General features: G+C 41.5%; 1 protein-coding gene across 1 annotated transcript in view; it reads left to right on the plus strand.

Annotated features, from left to right (window-relative positions):
* The window catches only part of LOC124158010 (patj homolog), a 142,693-nt gene that overhangs the window by 112,918 nt on the left and 8,463 nt on the right, over positions 1–21,312 (plus strand). The window contains exons 6-16 of the mRNA XM_046533154.1: positions 1,945–2,314; positions 2,876–3,010; positions 4,988–5,146; positions 6,962–7,201; positions 9,218–9,380; positions 13,351–13,442; positions 14,498–14,818; positions 15,375–15,647; positions 17,536–17,709; positions 19,846–20,013; positions 20,717–21,112. Coding sequence (XP_046389110.1) covers positions 1,945–2,314; positions 2,876–3,010; positions 4,988–5,146; positions 6,962–7,201; positions 9,218–9,380; positions 13,351–13,442; positions 14,498–14,818; positions 15,375–15,647; positions 17,536–17,709; positions 19,846–20,013; positions 20,717–21,112 — 2,491 coding nt within the window. The remainder of the gene's footprint in view (positions 1–1,944; positions 2,315–2,875; positions 3,011–4,987; positions 5,147–6,961; positions 7,202–9,217; positions 9,381–13,350; positions 13,443–14,497; positions 14,819–15,374; positions 15,648–17,535; positions 17,710–19,845; positions 20,014–20,716; positions 21,113–21,312) is intronic.

Raw genomic sequence — 21,312 nt, forward strand, 5'->3', positions numbered from 1 at the left:
TAAGGCTTGGTAGCGTCCTGGAAAACAAAGAAAATTGTCGGGAAAACGTGGCAATATCGGGGAATATTACAGCGCGCGTGTGTACACTGTGCGCGCACTGATTCAGAGTAAAATACTCTTCTACAAAACATTCCAACCGCCTCCCCAAGGTTGTTAGGTTTGCTTTGAGATTTTGCCAACTTGTTCTTCTTTTGCTTACTGTGCTTATTGTTAGTTGTAACGAGGAAAATGCTCGGATAAGCGTCTGGTGTGCATACGAGGTTCTGCCAATTTCGCATTTCTTCACTAACTACTTACGCTAGAAGCGCACAGAAAATCAGCTGCAAAAAAGATGCAAATAATTTACCCAAGGTTGGTAGTAAATTTCACTCAAACCATGGAGGCTGTGCCTACTGAAACAGAAAATATTAAAAAATCCCGCTCCTGACAAAAATTGTTCATCGTACGTAATTCACATCTGCCATTACTACTCCCCATAATTCCGTGGTGGAAACGACATCTTAAATTCTCAGTTCCTCAATTCTCACTTTATCTCACTGTCGCGTTGTGGTGCTCCCGTCCGTAGTACGTGGGTACTCGAAAAATTATTGAACGTCTGGAACACAGTGTCTTCCTGATTTGCTCACAAGCTGAACTGAAATCACATGCATGTTTCACAACCACCAACGCAAAGCGCCATGTTGAAGCTCACCTTCTCTTTTGTGTGATCGGTTATTGCGACAGGAAATTTGAAACGCCTCTTTCGTGTTTGTTCTGATAATTTTTCGCGGAAAATTCGTTGGATTTTTATCTATATAAATTTTCATCTCGTTCGTTTTCATCCTGTTTATATTTTCATGTGTTATAACGGCGCTCAAACCAGTTTTGTTTTCGTGTTTTCGGTCAAAAATCTCGACATCGGCTCGGCAATCCTTGTGGCCATATGGGAGGAGTGGCGCGTATCGGAGGGGTCACGCTGATTAGCGAGAGTAGTGGCAGGGGCGGCAAGGGGCGAGCCCCTTTAAGCATCGATAGTCTGCTTCTCCATCGTATCGCGCGGGGTGGCCTTAAAGCTGACGTCCTTGACGTTCGCTTCGAGGGGGCGACGGTGGCGCCGTGGTGGCACGGGATGGCACTGCGTGATTTTCTGAATTTTCGAGGGGCGGCGCCGCGATGCATTAATATTCCTTGTTAAATAGGGCCGTGGCTAGAAAAGAAATTTCGGTGGGGGGGGGGGAGGAATAGAGCTCCTTTGTTGAGTGGGTGGGTTGTTGGGTGGGTTCGGGGGGGGGGGGGGGGTTCGACTAAAGAGGGCTCTCGCTTAAGGTGCCAATCATTTGTGGGGCGGTATGAACCTCTTTAATCCCCCTTCCGCTAACTGCGGCTTTGTTAAATGATGAATCAACTGGTAAAAGTTCAGTATATGATAGCACCAAGGTGTCCAGTGGACTGAATAACTGGAAAAAGTAATGGAATTTTACTGAAAACGTATGGAGAACTTTGCTGCTCAAGTGTAATGCGAGACAACCTGAAATGTGGCTAAATGAATTTATGCTTAAAACTTCGTTAATTCCACTGACCTTTATTCAGTGAAACTTACTGAATAAAGCATGATTTCATCCCAGAATAAGCCACAGGTGTGAATTTCACGCAGACAGGATGTGAGGGAGGGGGCTATTCCTTTGCCATTCCCACCTCAAACTTGTAGGATTTTTGTTTGCGAAGGGATTGAATTTCAAGCTGGTACCTGTTGATTTGCAATCAAGCTCTATGCACACATAAAGTTCATGATGTCATCTTTCTTCCATTTTAGTGTTAAGTTATTGGAAAAAAATGATTTGGACTGGCCACTATTTCATGTGTTCATGTCAAGTGCTAATAAATTGTAAAGAGGAATTCGCAGCAATGATTGTGAACCGAGCATTCGTGTGACTGAATGGCATGCCCTTGTTTATCTATCTGCAGGGATGGTCGTCTCCAGGAAGGTGACCAGATCCTGGCGATCGATGGCCAGCCCCTTGACTCGAACATCTCCCACCATCAGGCTATCAGTATCCTACAGAAAGCGAGGGGTTTAGTGGAGCTAGTAGTGGCACGCAACGCGCCCTCTACGTCAGGAGAAACTACAACCGTTGTTTCCTTGCAGCAGCACCTTCCGACCTCAACATCCACTGCCTCACACCCTTCGTCTCCTCCCCCTCCCCCACCACGCTCTCCCCCACCCATTGCTGCGACATCATCTTCCTCATTGGCGCCGTCAACACTGCCCACTGCAACCGTCGAGCGATCACCATCGGCTGTTAGTGACGGATCTAAGGCTGGTGCAGAGATGGTGGTGAGTATGGAATTGTGTAGCAAATGTGTTTTTGCTACTACATCAACGTATTTCATAGAAAAAATTTTGTTTCTGATTGTACTTTGACTTGAAAAACTTTGTGGATTGAAAAATTCAAAGGATTTAATATTCATGGATGGATTTACCTATTGTTACAATATTGTAACTTAGAAATGTTGTGGCTCATAATTAATGCTAAGTTATAATTATTTGATTTTCTCCTTGCCTCTTCTTTAATACATAACTAAAAAAAAATTCATTGAGAGGGAGAAGAACTTCCCCTCTAACTTCATTTGAAAATTTTGGACTTCATTTCCCCTAAAAGTATAAATTTCTGCTTTGGAGTGATAATTTTGGGTGTTTCTTTAATGTATTTGACAATATCATTAAGTAGTCCAATGTTAAGCTTTTAGTCTTCAGGAGGGGGACAATTGGAAACAAATTAGATGTTGTGATTTGGAATGTCATTCCCATTGCCAATTGTTCTTAATCCTATCAGTAATCATACATGATGTGGTTCTAATTGATGTTTCCTCTGTCATTTTCCCCTCTTCCCACCAGCTGAACACCGAGTGGGCTCAGGTGGAGGTCATTGACCTTCTCAATGATGGCTCTGGTCTTGGCTTTGGCATCATTGGTGGCCGCAGCACAGGTGTCGTCGTTAAAACCATACTACCAACTGGAGTTGCTGACAGAGTAAGTGAAATCCTTATTTGGTAGCCATACAATAAGCTTCTAAATGTCCACATATTTAAAAAAAAGTGGTGGATATCAGTGATGCATTTGATGCATGGTCTTTATCTAAATACAGCTCTCTCCGGAAAAAGTCTGTTGCGAGAACAAAATTTCAGGGTTCTATTCCAGAGGGAGTAAGGGAGTTGGAGGAGGTACATGTTATACCGTATCTTCCAAAGATTTCTTGGAGATTTGGGCTCCTAGAACTCCTGCTTGTCCACTATACAGATTTTCCTGCTTTTAACTTTCCATTGTGCCTATGTAGTGGCTAGAAATGAAAAAGAACCAGTTTTTACAGGACTTACTTTCCATCACTGAACTGGTACACTCAAGAGACTGCAAAAACTTAAAAAAGCAGGTATTCTGAATGATTTTTTTATTCTTAATGGTTGAGTTTTTATGCAGAAAGTCCCTTCTTTGTTGACCTTCCTGTTGATGACCATCCTGAATCTATGTATTGCTACATTAAGACCATAACATAGCTAGGAATTGCTGGGGTAATAGCCAGGCATTACTTTTGTTAATGCAATTCCAGTATTTTGATTCTATAACATTGAATATTCTTGAACATTGTTTATCGATGTTGTGCCATTGATTTTCCTTGGTAATGAATGCTACCAAAAGCATCAACATTTTCATCGTCTCGGTGTGTTCTTGATTTATTATCAAGAAATATGGTTGGATTTTTTAAAAATTATCACTTTAAATTAACATTGATTAACTAAAGTTAAGATGGCCACACGCTATTCTGCTGTTATATGAATGTGCAAAATATGGCTCGTATGGAAGCTAATGTTGCAGCTTCTTTTAGCAAACCTCAATTCCTGTAGTTGCTGATGCATTAAGCCTTCAAGCCCCTGCCAGCACCAAATTGGAGACTATTTCACTGTGTAAACGATTGCTTGAAAAATGATGCCAAGGTTAATAGTAGCCAAATCAGCCAAGTATTAAAACTGCTACTTCTCTGACGTATCTTGGAGGGACACGGAATTTTAACATGAAAACAAAACAGTTGGATTTGTCATTAACATTTGTGATATTTATTAATTCATAAAGATTTATCGAAAACCTGGCCTACTGAATCTCCTATCAATACAGGGTGGTTCCAAAACTTTCGAAGGTAGATAGAGCATTTACTGTTGAGGACCTTAAATCCAGAAAGCTTGGGACCGAAGGGCTTGTGGATTTCTGGTTTTTCTGGATTTCTGGTCTTCATAGTATATTTAGTAAATTAATTAATTTATACATGTGCTCAGGCTCTTGTACTTGATATTTGATATCCTTGTGTCCCTGACAAGGTTCTTAGCGTATGTCCATAGTATGTCCTAAATTCCTACTCATCCCAGAACAAGGCTTGGAGAGTGGCGCCATGAGGTGGCAGGTCAAAACACTACGCAGAGGAATTTTCAAATGTTCTGGATTTTGGGTTTTCCGAGTTTTGGGTTTCCAGGTCCTCAACTGTACTTTGCAAAAGTGAGAGCATTCAAGTTCAAAGCTGGAAATTTGGAATTCTTCAAAACGTCCCTTTTATTGTGGTTTTCTTCCTGAACATGGCAGTAATTGATTCAGTTTTTTGATTAATCTCTTAAAACTGTTTTTAGGCATAGCAAATGATGGAATTGTCCATAATAAGTTGGCTATACTATAACTGCTACCCTCCTGTGATTACAGGTATTAAAAGCTTGCCCTTTTAAGCATGCCAGTCTTTTAGTAACTTTCACTCAGTCATAGTATTCCGTGATACTTTTCTCTCGGATGGATTGGACAAAGAAAGGAGGAATGTATTCAAAGATAGCTTATTCCAGCATTAATAGTTTTTAATTTATGGTTGCCTTGGTCAGTACGTAATTTAACTTAGGAGTGGAAGTTGTATCCATTTTTCACTGTTCCATGCCAGTGTGAGTCGTTTTGAAGTCGCCCTCTTGTTTTGCTGTGTAGGATGGCCGCCTGCAGAGTGGTGATCACATCCTGCAGATCGGGGATGTCAACCTGCGGGGAATGGGATCGGAGCAAGTGGCAGCTGTCCTTAGGCAATCAGGAAGTCATGTCCGTCTTGTTGTGGCTCGACCTGTTGAACCAACTTCTCCTGACTACCAGGTACAATTTCAATATCTGTAGAGTCCTGATATTTCTTTTATTATTGCATCTGATGTTGAGTGATTTGGAAATATCATTAATAGTTATTGCAGTCAAACCTTGGGGAACTTAAAATGCTGGGAAGCAAAGAAAGCTTCGAGTTACAGAAATTCTGAGTTTAGCGATACATTTAGGATGGCATTTGCAATTTGAAGGAATATATTTTTTTTCATCTGTAAATTCAAAGCACAATACATAGTATTCTACTGATTAATAGCTCATCTAGCTTCAATTATCCATCAATATCTCCCCATAGTCGCCATTTCTTCATATTTTGTTGATATTAAATACTGTAGACTCTCGTTATTACGAAGTTCACTGGACCGAAAAACTGGAGGTTCATAATAATGAAGTTCATATGAACGTTTCTTCTAGGAATCATTAAAAAAATATTATTTTATATATACGATTAAGTTACTCCCAAATATATAAAAACAAGAAAATTTGTTTCAGTTTCTCAATACTAGAATGGGGCATCACGCAATCAAGGGTTCATATCTTCCCGAATACAGCAAGTCCTCGATATATGAACTAGATGCGTTCCAAGACCTTGTAAGTTGATAAGCCTACAGTCCAGCCACCGAGAGTTGTCTGATGATAGGCAGAATGGTCTAGTTCAGGGTAGGGTGGAAGGTTGCCATGGTAAGAAAGTGAAATGCCTATGTCACTTGTAAACAAAAGAGTTCGGTGAAGAAAAGAGCCGGATGAGCGTGAAGGACCCTAAGGAAGAATCCCTCGCTTTGGTGATTCGAAGAAAGGGCTTGTTCAGGTGCTCCATATGCATGTGACAACGTTGTATGTCTAGACGAGAGTGTGGGGTGCATGTGGGTGATAGCGATTGGCTGCATACTGTGCTGGCAGAGGTTTTCCTGCCCCTCCTTTTTTTGCTGTCATCGGACAACTCTTGACGACCGGGCTGCATGCTAGGCATCGGGGAGTACAGTTATCCTGCATAAAGCAACATTGATCACTTGTGCGCTAACTCACGATTGTGACGAACTGATCTAGCTGGGTGTGCGATGCAGCTGGAGCAAAAAAAAATCACTCTCCGCAGTATGGAAGAATGGGTGAAATGCTGAAAAGTTCCTAACTTTTGCGGATTCAATGATACTTTGTTCAGATTATGCCCTAAGTGTGAGTTCCTCTATGCCAAATCAAAAGGTGCATAATTCGAAATCGGAAATTTTACCTCTGAAAGTTCGTAAATCAAATGTACATTGGAAGAGGACTAACTGTATGTCCAATTTACGAGTGGTTATGAGTGGGTAACCATGATTCCACAGGAATGAAGCTTATTATATTGCATTGCGTGTATACTGAAAAAAGGACCGTAATTGATGCTCTCGGGAAGAGAACTTAAACGTGGTCCAATTATTAAAACTTAGCATAGTGTAAATCCACCTAAATGCCGTTGCTTATTCGTGGAACTTCTTAATAAAGTTCATTTTGTAAATGCCGGGACCGGAACTGTGGTTCGTAATTTCGTAATGTTTCTTTTTCTAAGGATTGGATAGACCTTTATGTCGGGACCAACGATTTGCTTAGCAATGCCGAGAACTTCATAATAACATTCGTTCGTATTAATGAGAGTTTTTTTTTTATTTGCTGATAGTTTTCATACCTATATGGTAAATGTCCAATTGAAGCATAAATATATGTGCTGGCTGTGTCTTTCTTTGTCAAATAGATGTACTGACTTGGAAATAATTTTTAACAACAATAAAAGTCTTGCTGGAGTTATCTTAATTTTTCTTTTGTTTTTTCACTCTGGATCAGGCTTTGGGGAGCCATGCTCCAATCGTCCCCACCAAGATCTTGGGAGACCCAGAGGAGCTTGATCGCCAGCTCCTTCAGAATGGCTACGATGCAGACGCAGCCTTCAGTGGCCCACCTCCTCCTCTCCTCGCAGGCAGTCAGCAGGCGACTCCCGTGTCCTCGACAGCTCCCACAGCCCTGCTTGTGCAAGGGTCTCTGGATGCCAATGGATTGCCTTCATATGAATACAATGCGTTTACTGTGAGTTATGAAGCTCCCTTTTTATTTGTTATTTAATCAGTAGACTTATTTTGAATCTCATGAAGTAGCTATGGCTTTAAGTAATGTGTCTTTCAATTTTTTTGGAAATGCCGTAATTGATTAGTTGCCCTTTTGTGAAACAGCTGATTATGAAATAAGAATAGAAAGTAATCAGCAAATGTAGGATGCTGCATTAGGTAATTGGAATGATACCTCACATCTACATTGAAGAGTAGTTTTGATGAAATGTGAACATTACTCTGAATTCAGCTAAGGATGAAAATGAAGGAACTTGCATTATGTACTTCTGAACTTACATATGAACTTCCATTGTGTACTTGGCAAAGAAGGTCGCAATATTTCACTTCTGTTACATTTTATTGTCTCCAATAAAAAGTCACACTTTTTAAAATTGTCACATTCTTGACCGAGTGCATAATAATTTTTAAGTTCAAGTTCTTTCCAAGTTCAAATTCATTTTCTGCTCTTTTTATCTCCAAAATAAGACTACTTCCATAATTTTGGTAAATTCTTGTTAAGGGATACATTTTACGTTACTAACTCTAGGGCAACTCTAACTAAGTTTAGGGCAAAGAAAGTTCTTGCTGAAAAAGGCATATATTTGCCTTTTTTAATATGGTTTATTTTTGTCATATTTCAAACTTTATAAAGTTATAATACAGTTTGTGATTTCATGCTAGGCCATAATGCATGCCTGCTGGAAATTTCTCAAAATTTGTTGGGTGTTCCTTCATTAAATCTGTGGTTATCCCCTAGAGGTCAAAGAGATAGGACTAGTTACACACCTAAAAAAAATATTTTAGGCTGGTGTTAGTCACCAAAGGAGTATATGGATTTATATAATGAGTTATGTAACTGGTACAAATAGCAGAAATGGCATTGGTATACTTAGTTTTTATATGAATTACTGATTGGGATTTACTCTTGATCATCTTCATCTTCAAGGTGGCCTTTAAATATCAGTGATGGCTACTTGATTTCAGTAGAGTGCCTTATACCATCTCTCTGAAGTGTTCTCTCTTCCGGTCCCTGTTATTCCTGTTGCTTTTGTCATTGCGTATGTTTGCCCTCTATTGCTCGTCTTAGTCTGCCCCCAATCCCGTCAAGCGGGACGCTGGTCCCCAGAAGGACCCTCCGCCCCCCCTACCCACCTCGTCCCCTCCCTCCTCCTCAGGATCTCCACCGCCCCCCTTTGTCGCCACTTTCAGTGACGACCCTTTCGGCTGCCCCCCTGTCCCTGACCCCTTCTCCTCTGACCCTTTCACTCCAACTGTTGACCCCTTTTTTGCGCCTCCTCCCAACGACCCCTTCCTTGACTCTGCACCCCAGCTGACCCAACCCAGCCCATTCGTTCCCGCTGCCGACCCCTTCTCCTCCAATGATGATCCTTTCACCCCCTCCTCTAAGAGTGCAACGCTGCCTGTTTCCGATTGGGATGCCTTTGCCCCCGAGCCCCAAGCCGCCGCCAACGCATTCTCCTCCTCCCAGGAAGAGTCTTTTGATGCATTTCCAGTGGTTGGCAATGTGCCTTTCCCTCCGTCCCGAAGGCGATCCTCAGATGCCGCGTCCTTCTCTCTCCCAGCCGTGAAACAACCAGCCGAGGAGGAGCCTCGGCTTTCTCTCCCGACCCCACCTCCGGCACCTCCCCCTCCCCCTCCCCGTCGCCGTCCTTCCCTGGGTCTCCTCGGTGCACCCCTTGACCTTCCCAAAAGTGAGTTGCCCTCTGGCAACAACCCTGCACCTCCCATAGAGAAGAAGAAGAAGAAGGTGGACCCATTTCTTTTAATGAGCTCTTTCAGCATTGAGGAGGAGAGTAAAGAGGTGGAGAAGGAGGGGGGTAATATCTTACCAGCCGTTACATCCCCTGCAAATGCCCCCATCTGCTCCCCACCACCCTATCTGCCTCCACCCCCTCCCCCATTCACCAAGCAACAGCCGGACCTTGTGCTTCCGCTAGTTTACCACCATGCACCCCGCCCTTTCTCCCTTACGCAGACATCTGGCAGTGTGCTGGACCCGACATCAAGCGTGGGCCTGTCGAGCGGGGCGACCCTTGGAGCCCTTGAGCCTTTGCCCGAGATGGAGAAGTTTGAGGTGGAGCTGAGGAAGGATGCTCATGGCCTGGGTATCACCATCGCTGGATATGTGTGTGAGAAAGGTGTGACAAGGAGCAAGTTCTTTTTTTGCATGGATACACCTATTAATTAAATGATTTTAAGCTGGTATGTGTCACTTATAAGCTGAAATATGTACTATACCAACAAAATTGGCACAGTCACTTTTGGTGTATGTGAAAATTGGTTTCATATTTGATGTTACATTGTTACTGATGCCAAGTTGCGTAAAAGGAAAATTCAAGCACATAATATGTCTCCCTCTTTTCATCATAAAAGTTGGAGTATAGGTGCAGCTTACTTGCTCCGAGTGCAATTTGCATTGGTCATTTTGATGGTGGCCCAATAGATAACCCTTATTGCTCTTATGCCTTATGCCTTTTAAATATTTTATTTTACTCTTTTGCCAAATACTATCCACATTTATCATAAGTTTTAAAATTATGAACCTTCGATAGATTGAAAATAGGTTGACTTACTTTTACAGTAAACTCTTGATTTTACGAAGTCAGTGGGACCGGAAAATTGGCACTTCGTAAAATCGAGTTTCGTAAATTCAAACCTTTTTCATAAGTCACGGAAAAATGTTCGCTTTTGTTTCTTCCGCCGTTTTTTGTCTTTAGTGGTCTTATGTAAATGTTTTCGGTGGTTATTCTCGGTATAATTCATAGAAAAGGCTTTTTGCTATCGATTTATGATGTGAAAAATCGTTAAATAATTAAACCACCATAAAATGCCCATTTCTTGTTCATACTTCAACATCAACGATCGCTAAAGAAATTCCCGACCAGTTTAGAAAACGTAATCAATTAATGAATTTCAATGTTTATTAGAAGAATTTACAGTAATAAATTTGTGGTTAGGAGCCAATAGCTACTATTAAGTATGCAAAAGATAGATATTTGTTGCTGACACCCACGGAATTTTAGCGGCAGCCGGCCTAACCGCCATTTATGTCGCCCTCTATCGCTCAGTGATGAGAAAAAAAGAAAAACAAGGGTCTTAGCCCGTTTCCAAAATAACCTTCGTGAGTTAATATTTCGAGTTACTTCGTATTTTCAGCAGAATGTGCTCTATTTTCACTGAGATTCAATTACGATCATAAATAACGTAGGATGTGATTATCTTCTGGCGAATATTTGAAGTAAATTCTGTTTGAGTTCTCTGTCCGACTACTGTGTTCCATCATCTTTGCAGACGTTGCCATAAAAGACTTAATTCTTCATCAGGACTGTATTCTTCATACCGGGTGTGAGGAGACCTGTTCATATAGTATGTTTCTCTCCTTTTATGCCGACAGGAGCAAGGTTCCAACCGGAAAACGACAGGAGAAACATCTTACAGTATCGGAGAAATATAGATAGTAACGTTATTATCCACATTGATTGTTTTCCTACAAGAGACGTTTTATCATTTCTCAACGTGGTTAAGTATTGGTTCACTAGCGTGAATTCCCAAAAAATGACACGCAAAAACCTGTACCGTCACCTCATTTAGTTTTCGTGTTCCTTTCTCCGCCGTATTGAAAGTTATGCAAAGGATCATTGACATAGAGAAAAGATTTTCTTAGTTTTAGCACTAAAAAATAGTCGCGCCATAATCGTAAATAAATATAGTGTGGAAAGAGCAAAGAAAGTAATTTCAATTGAAAAGTCAGCTGAGAAGAAGAGAGACAATTATAAGCGCGGCACCATTTACCCGATAGTGGATGATACTTCTTCCGCCTCTCTCCGGTTAATAACTTCCCCCCGTTGCAGGTAAAGATGAACCATGCCCTTCTCCACAATCGGGGAAAGTTCCCAGTGGGTGGGGTGAATAAGAGTGGGATGGGGATTGCCTGAGGGAAGATGTGTGGTCATCACAAGGACTGGTGAAGGGGGCAGGACAAAGAAGGGTGGGGAAATGGCCTTCAGCTCTGCCTCAGTCTACTTTTGGGGGCCTTATTTTTTTGCGACGCACACAAGCTCAGTCACCTTAGGGAGGGAGTGAATGGGAAATGCTGGGGAAGGAGGGGTTTGGGATGCGTAAGGTGGGTGTCAGCAAGATCAGCCAAAGGCGGCAGGAGGGAAGGGACAAAGGCTTTTGAAAGACAGAACCCCAGCATGGGAGAACGGGGAAGCGCGTGAGAAGAAAGTTCATGGTTAGACTTGGAAGTGCGTCTTCATTACGAGAAGCCTGAAATATAATTTGGCGGTAAATAGAGCTCAATACTTAAGATATTTAAGTTGTTCATTCACAAAGGCCAATATATACACGAAAAGATATTATGGCGCGGATTGCATGTATCAACGTCCATTTCGGGATGTTATTAATTTCTGTTCCCATTCATAAAAGTAGCAAATAGATTTGAAAGAATGATAATCATGAATAAAAATATCTAAATCGATATCGAAACGCACATGAGCAAAATAGATGAATGTATACATAACGATCCATCGCAAGTAATACCGCTCAAGCTTCTTCCGGTACAGGACTTTAAAATCTTGGATAATGCTTTGGTCCAAGGGCTGGGACTTGCTAGTCGAGTTCGGGGGTAAAAAGAGGACTCGAACATTAGCCAATTTTAGATCTTCCACGTATTTATGAACGGTGGCATTATCCATTATTAAAACAATTTTGCTGTTCTCTCCAGCAATTTTTCTCTGTAGACGTATAACCGTTTGCTGGAAAATTTCTCGGGTCATCCAGCTGTTTTTATTTGCATGGTAAAAACCGGGGAGGGCTTCCAATTTTACATGTTTTAAGCACCGTGGCCTTTCAAATTTCCCAATGACAACGGGCTTATTTTGTCCGTGCCCGTTTGGTTGACGCACAGCCCCACAGTAACACGCACTTAACTCTTTTTCCCCCCATGGCACCTTTGCCCTGTGAAACCCAGGGTTGCGTCAGGTAATGCATTAAAAAATAGCCCAGTTTCAGGGGCCAGCGAGGGTGAGCTCGTCGAGGAAAGGGTCCCGGATTAGGGACCCTTCGAAGTGCTTCGGCGAAAAGTAGTCAAGTAGTCTTCGAAGTACGTTCACAGCAGTGCAAAGGGTTAATTAGGGGTGTACAAAATACTCCGCGCGACCTTCCTGACATGTTAAACTACGAATTATTGTCGATGCTATGTTTACGAACAGGCACGTAAATAGGGGCATAATGTCAGCCGCGATATTTTAACTGAACTCCTACTCCCCCTAAATTCCCACAGTGAGGTTTTTGGCGAACCATTTCTCTCCAAAGTTGCATTATCATTTACGATTTCGCACTTTTGATGGACCACAGTTGGAAGCGCTGATTTTTTAGCTACTTCCGCCGGCGTAACTAGTTTTGTTGACAAATTTTTCGCCGTAGTTCGTATAAACGAATGCCATTTGTTCCTAGGGACCGAGCCGAGGTTCGTAAATTCAAAAAATTTCGTATAATCGAAACTTCGTATAATCGAATAGCGCCATGTATTTAGCATAGGCTTTTCACCGGGACCGCAATATCACTTCGTATAATCGAAAACTTCGTAAAATCCTGCTTCGTAAAATCAAGAGTTTACTGTATATAGTTGGCTTCATGTTTTGCTTGATTGCCAGAATAATTTGTAAGTTTAATGCTAGAGTGACTATACATGCTTCTTATCAACTAAGGTCAGTGTTGCCCTGTTGAGATGAGAGAATTGTTCATTTCTTGGGGTCACAGTGAAGCATGTGCTACGGAAGAATCTCATACATCTGGGACATTATTGTGTATTTCTGAATTTGAGCTCACCTAAACTCTTGCTGAACTGGTTAACTTCAACTGCTTACTTCTGCTAGAACAGTTCATTTCCATTGTGTCATTTTTGTTGCCTCCGTCAGTGAGTGACTCATTAAATGATTCATTTTAAGATCCAACAGCTCTGCAAAAGTGGTATTTTCATTTAGAAATAATACCCTTGTTTGCTATTTTGGATGGATGAGGGTTTGAAATTAATTTAATTATAAAATTTGTTGTAGAAATTTTGACTTTATGCCTGAAAGGTTTTCATTTCCTTTGTCTTTGTAGAGGAGCTTTCTGGGATTTTTGTGAAGAGTATTAGTGAGGGGAGTGCAGCTGACCTCTGTGGGCGAATCCAAGTCAACGATAGGATTGTGGAGGTGAGTGGATATTGCAGAACTTTGGCGTACTCATTTGAAAATCACATTCTTTAACCAGGACTCCTATAAGTCGTTATTTTCCCAGTCACCATACAAATCATAGGAATTCTCTGTAGCTTGATGCTTAGTTGATAATTCTAAATGTTCTTATTAGCTTGTATGATGTCATATTTAGCCATGAAGTCAGTCTCTTATTTATGATCATGAACTTCAAATGAATGTGTTAATTTGTTTCTCTTGAGTTTTAGATACATCTAAAATTTCTGAGCAGCAAAATTGTTTCTTTAATTAAATCCTCTTCTTCCTTGATTTTACCAAAAATTCTTCAGCTAAGAATCATAAATTTAATGAGGTTTGAATTTGCTGGGGCAGGATGAGAAATTTTGCCTTTCATATATTTTTCATTTTTTTAAAGAAATAGTGTTTCATTCTGGGTATGCCAGTGCTTGTGAATAGAGAATCATATTTTGAGTTTTTTCTCTCCTTTGTTGTATTGAAATCCTGGCAGTGATAGGTTTTCAGAGGTTGGCTCATCCCTTCCTGAGTATTGTGTGGACTTTTGGTCAAGTACAACACTGTTTACATCGGAAGGGATGTTAAGCTGTGGTGCCTTTTGTGCATGTTGTTGAGAACTGACTGATGATGCCAAATTTTTCTCTCCATGCTTCCTTCACTCCAATGTGGCATACATGAAGTAAATCATTTTTTGCCTCTCCAAATACCACATTAACACGTTGATTGCCATGGTGTGTTAGTACAAATTTCCTGGGAAGCCATTGGTGTTTTTTTTTAAGATCTTGAGTATTATTGATTCAAGCCATAGATAAATACCATTGCAAATGAACCTGTAATGAATTTTCCTCCGGTTGGAAGTACTGCAATCATAATGATGAATTCGGTCTCAATCCTTCTCTAAAATTTTTTCTTGGCCAGAAATCTGCTGGGATTTAGTTGCACCTTGGTCAGTCATTATGACTAGCATGGCATTTCATTGCCAACCACTAAAATGGGCGTGGCAGTTAAGGTGCTGTACAATTTATGGTCCTTTCCCTTAGGTGGACGGGCGTTCGTTGCAAGGCTACACGAATCATGGTGCTGTGGAGGTGCTAAGAGGGACAGGCCGAACAGTGCGCCTGTGTTTGGAGCGCTACCTTCGAGGACCCAAGTATGAGCAGTTGCAGCAGGCGATTGCCAACAGCGAGCTCTTGCAGGGGCGGCAAGGGGGGCTGGGTGGGGTGCAGAGACAGCAGCCCCTTCTATCGGGAGTGGTGCCGCCCTCTGGGGGCAATGGCGTCATCAGTGTGGGCATCCTCCCGCCTCCCACACCCTCGTCACCTTCGGCCACCTCGCTGCCCCACGTCCAGCTCAGCAGCACGGTCAGTCATGCTCCTCTCTCCAGAAAATTTAAAACCCTTAAAATTTTTATTGCATGTTCATGATGTGATTTTGTACTTTTCCACAGACATTTTAGTGTCATTTTTCATTGATGTCATTATTTTACCTAAAGATGCCTCTATTCAGTAAAACTAGTTATGAAACTATTATAAGTTTTTGTTGTTGAGTGCAAAATAACATCATGTTTCCATGATTTCATGCCTCATATGATTGAAAATATTTTCATTAAATGCTTTTCCTGTGAGAAATACACCTTCTGTAGTACATTGAAGTATGTATGAATGCTCACAATTATCTCGTAGCAGTTATTGGTGAATTACATAGCTTTTGATTGTATTTTATGAAAGTCGTGGATTAAATCTTTCTGCACCGCATCCCATATGCTCAGCTGGTCTTCAAGGTGTGGTATGAGATGTGTGAAGTGGCATCTCTCTCTCATTTTCTGATTCTCCTCCATTCCTGCTCGGTGATTTGTTCATGGCTTGAGATTGTGTTCCATGGATCTTAATATCGATGTCTTTAATTTTTTGCTGGCAGGACGGTGAGGAGGATGAGACAACGGAGATTGAGCCGGAAGGGGAGTCGCACACAACCATTGACTCTGCCGTCCTGCTGGAGGGGTTGGGGGGTGGTGGGGTGCTGGGTGGGGAGGAGGAGTCCTCGCCCCACCAGGCATTGGAGGCGCTCAACATGGATGTTGATGTCGAGCGGCTGATCACGACCACGTATGATGGGGAGTTGGATCCAGCGGTGGAGGCAGCCGTGAAGGCAAAGTGGTCCAAGATAATGGGCCCAGACTGTGAGATTGTGGTGAGTATGTAGTTTGTTTCAGTTGGCTCTCTTGACACCACCTTGAATTATATCGCTAGTTCTTGATTTTTCTGCTAGAAGGTCTGAGCTTACATGGTGTGACTTCCAGAATAGTGGATAAGCGAGTGAGGGATAGTGAGCGAAAATGGCTTCAAAAAGAGGACCTTGTATATTTTTTATAAATTGTCTATAAATTTCTGTAATGGTAATTCAAAAGGTCATTGGCAATTCATGGATACTGCTAGGAGAAAAGACAGTAACATTCTTATCAAATCACTCTGGTCCAGGGAAAATGGAAAGGGTGACCATGTCCATGTTTCCCCAGACTTAGGTTTTTCATTGTATTTGTTAGTTGCCGTGGCTCTCTCATTTTTGTTGTTTGCCAGAGAAGGTCAGGAAAAGTCACACAGAAAAAAGGAGGAACACATGTCAGGCAAACTCATGCTTCATTGTGTCACTTCATTAACATATCTGACTGACTACCTCTCTTTTCATCTTCTTGTTATTGGCTCGGGTGCAAGGCGAGATCACGTTCACAGCATGTCTTACCTATTACGTGGCAATGCAAGCTAGTGATGGGTCGGTCATGAACGATCGAATCATGTGACCAGGGTCATCTCCGAGATTGATCGGTGAACAGGATCATTCAGATGACCGAGAGGGTCATTTCCTCCCGTCGGTCGTTCGTGACCGTGGACGTTTTCCATCAGTCGCGATCGTCGGTCATTCATGATTGTTCTAGATGCAGGTCATTCGTGATCGTGGTCGTTCTCCGTCAATCGCCAGCCATTAGGTCATTCGTGATTGCTCATTGCATAGGTCATTCTCAAACACAGTCCAATCGCTATCATTCTTCGAAGATGTCGCGGTTGATGAACGTCACTCGCGACCTGAATTGACCGTTTTTGACTGCTCTTTCACTCGTGGTGATGAATGGCATGGTATTGTAATCACTTTTAGAGACAATGTTCGTAATAATTGTAAAGTTTTCCATAATCGACATTTCAGGGTACCTATGGCCTTCATATCTCAGGTGATATGCCGAAAATCTTGAAAGAGCCCATTTATCTCTCATGCCTTTCAATCAGTTCCATTATTAATATTGACTTTCCATAATAAAATATTGATCACTAACCCTATGGGTCACGAATGATTGGAAATTATCGTTGATTCTGTACCTTGAAAAACAATAAAAGGAGTGTAATAAACAACAATTAAGGCACATTCTGTATTTGTAAATGTTTTGGAAGTAATTAAGATAAAAATTAACTAGTTTCTCGTTTTAATAAATGAAAAAAAAAAACTTTATAGATTAATGATAATAACAACTCATCTCTCCTTTAACAAGATATACATAGATATTGTCCTTAAGAAGAAAGCGATAAGCGGGTCATGATTGACAACAGGGTAGTGATTGCCCCCTCGGTCGTGATTGTCTACGCAGTCGTGATTGCCTACTCGGTCGTGATTGCCGTCCACTTTCCACAATCATGACCCATTCAATCATGACCTCCCGTTCATGACAGAGTCACTGAAATGAATTGTCACCGTGATTGGGATCACGAGAATGACCGACTAAGTCTATCACTAATGCAAGCACTTCCTGCGGCCAAAGGGGCTGGGTTGTGGAGAGCGTGGGAAATGAAAGGGAAGGAGAAAATGCTGAGCTTTGGTTGGAAAGGAAATAAAGAGAGGAATACCCATGGCCGCCTCTTACACATCTGTAGATATTCTTAATCCATTTTTTGATGGTTACATTTTTTCCTTGATATTACCTAACTGATAGTTGAGCAATTCACAATCACAGCAGAAGCAATCATATTGGAAATCCGATTGGTGTGCCATCTGTTTTCAAATTGGGATAAGTTTGCTTCTTTGCTCACTCCAGGTTGCTCAGCTTTCAAAATTCGGTGAGGGTGGTGGCCTTGGCATCAGCCTGGAGGGCACTGTGGACGTGGAGGGGGGTCGGGAGGTTCGCCCCCACCACTACATTCGATCTATCCTGCCAGAGGGGCCTGTGGGAAGGAATGGCCGACTGAGATCCGGCGATGAACTACTTGAAGTGAGTACCACACTTGCTATGCCTCCAATTGTTGCTGTACACTCTTTGATATTGTATGCCAATTCATATGATTAAATTTTCTTTTGGCATGTCCATATTATTTATGTGTGCTCCTTTCATAAGGGATATTCGTATCAGTGTAGTAATAATTGCCACTAAAACTTGGATAGTTTGCCATTAATGTGACCACTGCATTCAGCTGTTGGTAGTATAATGTATTGGAAAATTGATGATTTAAGGTACACAATATGTTCAACTCCTCCTGTAGAAGTTTCCATAAAGTCCATCAGTTATGTTAAAACTATTGATGGACACTTGGGTTAAGCTTATGCTTGTCCAAAATCACCAAACTTACGTTAACATTCAAGCAACTGGCATAGTTCAGTGCCCTATAAAAGTAGGGACTCGTGGTGAGATTTTTGAGCCAGGCTAATTCATTTGGTACTCTCTTTTGTTATTGCAAAAGAGTCCTTTTCTGATTAATTACATTGAGGTTGAATAGAAAATTTTCTTCCCTATCAATCATAGTTTAATTTTGTAATGTTCTCATCTGTGCCCAATATGTACCCTCTAAATCACCCTGGGCAGACCATCGCTGAGTGGGGTCACTCTTTCTTACAAACATGAAGTTGCAAATCTTTATGTAGAGAGTTATTGAAAGCAGGTCTTGTCCAATCACCATTTAGTGCAGCATCCCCTGTACTTGATTTCCAATGAGTAAACTTACTCGATCAATTGGTAAGTCTGTAAAGTTATCTAATGGGCTATTGCTTTAATGAATTTTTATTATTTTTGTAGAATGGAGAAGCCAATTGAAGGGATATTTTTTCAGAAAATCTACACACACCCATGGATGTAGAAAGTATCAATTTTGAATTACTATACATATATATATATATTTACTTTACTTACTATGCATACTTATATCCTCCTGAATATAAGATGGTCCTGAATCTAAAACATTCCCACCTGTGAAAGCCTATTGAAATAGAAAATGGCAGATTGAACCCCACATTTCATCTCATAATTTTTCTTAGACATGTATTCATATTCAAATCCAAGATAAGTATTGATGTTTATAGCTGAAAATTTGCCAAAAAGTCTCACAATAGGTAATTTCTGCATGCTTGTGGGTATTCATCCTCTTTCCTCTTGTGGGATCCCCTTTCGAAATGTGCTATCCTGTCATTTGAAACCAGTGAATGTGATTGGAATAGGAATCTAGATACGTTAATGCAAGCAATAATAATGGTGTAATGGTTCTCCAACTTGTATAACATTTTAAATTTCCCGTGCAGAACAGCCTCATAATTACCTCATATTAATAGTTTGGAAATTATTGAGTCAATTGGCTTTATCAAGGAAGTGAAACTGTTCAACATCTATGTTGTGTTTCATTTCCTCATTGTTTTCTAAATGATAATACTCTAATGATGATACTTTTCGTGAGAAATCTGCATTAGTGCAATAGTTCAAACAAATTGCTTTAACATCATTGCTGTAAGAGTTGAGGATTTCATTGTTAGGTTCTGCATGTGTTCATGTAAAATTTTCATCAAATTCTTTCTTCAAACTAATTCATTGAAGGTTATCATGGGATTTGTTGCACCTTAGAATAGAGCTTGTTGATGTGCATCAAAACGCAATGTCGGCAGCCTCTGCATCATAAAATGAACAAGTTAATTGAGGATCCAAATTCAATTGGAGCAGTTCTTAAGTGGGCACCCAAAGTTACCATTCTATACTGTACCATTGTGCATTGTAATTTTCCTTTAGTATTCTTTCTTTAATCTTCCTTTACTAATGCTATCTTTAATGGAACGGTGCAATAGGGCAACAAGAGTCTGAGCTAACGAAGTAGTTTGAACGGAAAAATGTCGCTGACTCATTTGCTGCTGTGTGGGCAGGCATCGTCACTGGATGCATGTATGAACATGCAAATTGGTGCAATTAGCATTCTGTTGTGTTTATTGCAATGTTGCTTGTGTCCAGTCATTTTCTTTCAGGCAAATTTTGGGAAATACATGGGGAGACTGTCTCAACAGTGTTTTGGCTACCCTCAGACTAACACTCTCAGTCTAGATGGTGGTGATTAGTGTGCGTAATCGAGCTAATGCCTCTATTATGGTGTTGCAGGTGAATGGTTGCCGTTTGCTTGGGCTTAACCACGTGGAGGTGGTGGCCAATCTGAAGGAATTGCCCATGCACGTGAGGATGGTGTGCGCTCGTAAGTCAGCTGATGCACAACCACAGCATCGTCTCCTCATTGACACAGCTCAGGACAGGGCAGCATTTGCAGCTAGGGTAAGAGCTAAGTTCTAGCATCTGTGGATGCTGGATTGAAAATTTTCTTTTTTTATTATTTTTAGTTTCATTATCTACTGTTTAGTTGGATTGGTTCAATTCGATAGGCAGATTGAAATTCATTGATCTTAGAGATATTCCTTGAATATTAGGTCAATATTTGTTTTTTATCCTTCTCTTTTGGTCATTTAGGGGCATTGTAGAGTTGCAGTGCATCGTAGTTTCATTCGACGTTTTCAATGGTTGTAGAATGCTTCTTATGGATTTACAGAGCTTTCATATTTTAGCTTCTCATGATATTTCTGATTTTTTGAGCCCTCTGAATCTTGTATTTGGCAGCGCATTGGAGCTTTGATTATCAATTGTTCAATCAACAGCTAGATGGATAATTTGCCCTTCACTTTCCTTCCCCATGTCTCTCCTCTCCCTTTCAAACCCCTACCAACCTCAAAAATTCTCATTTTTCAACGGAATGGGCCCAAAAGAAAAAGACAAAGTTTGCTGTAGGAATTAAAGCATGTATTTCTTAGTATATAATCATGAATGATTACAGATAGCCAAATCTCTACTGTATTGTTGTTTATTTTGACCAAACCTGGTTTAAAATTGTCTGCTCTTTCCCTTAGCCTCACTATCATACCTTGACATAGAGTGTGCTCTCATAGTGAGTTTTTCAACATTCATCTATCCTTCCATGTCGCAGAGCATCCTTGGGGGTAGCCTGCAGAACCTGCTGCCCGCCACAGATCGTCTGGTCAAGGCCAAATCGGATGGATCATTGGCATCCTCTTCGACAGCAACTGCCACAGTCTCGTCAGCAGCCCACACGCCCGGTGCCACGTCTCACGCACCCACCACGCCCACGTACTCTTCCCAATCGTCCTCCTCGGCCCCTGGCTCGTCATCTGGGCCATCGGCTGACGCTGTGCCATCGAGCGACATGAGTCTCGGCCTGGGCAGTGTGGTGGGGCTCTCTGCCAAGATGCGCTCACGCTCCCTCGAGCCCCTCACGGGCCTCGCCATGTGGAGCTCCGAGCCGCAGGTCATCGAACTTGTCAAGGGAGAAAGAGGATTAGGCTTCAGCATCCTGGACTATCAGGTGAGGGGGGTATATTGTTGTCTTTACGTTTGCAAATGCCTTGAAGGAGGTGGTGGCCAGAGACCTGCAAGCAAACGCAAACCCTTAACTCTCCCCATTCAAGTCCCTTGTCTGTCTGAGTTAGTTTTTGTAGACAACTGATTTCAGGAGATGGCCAACTGTGGCCATTTGCCTAGCGTTCACATTTCTAGCTGGCTTTT

Source organism: Ischnura elegans, chromosome 4 (assembly GCF_921293095.1).
Source record: "Ischnura elegans chromosome 4, ioIscEleg1.1, whole genome shotgun sequence".
In the NCBI taxonomy this organism is placed as follows: Eukaryota; Metazoa; Arthropoda; class Insecta; order Odonata; family Coenagrionidae; genus Ischnura; species Ischnura elegans.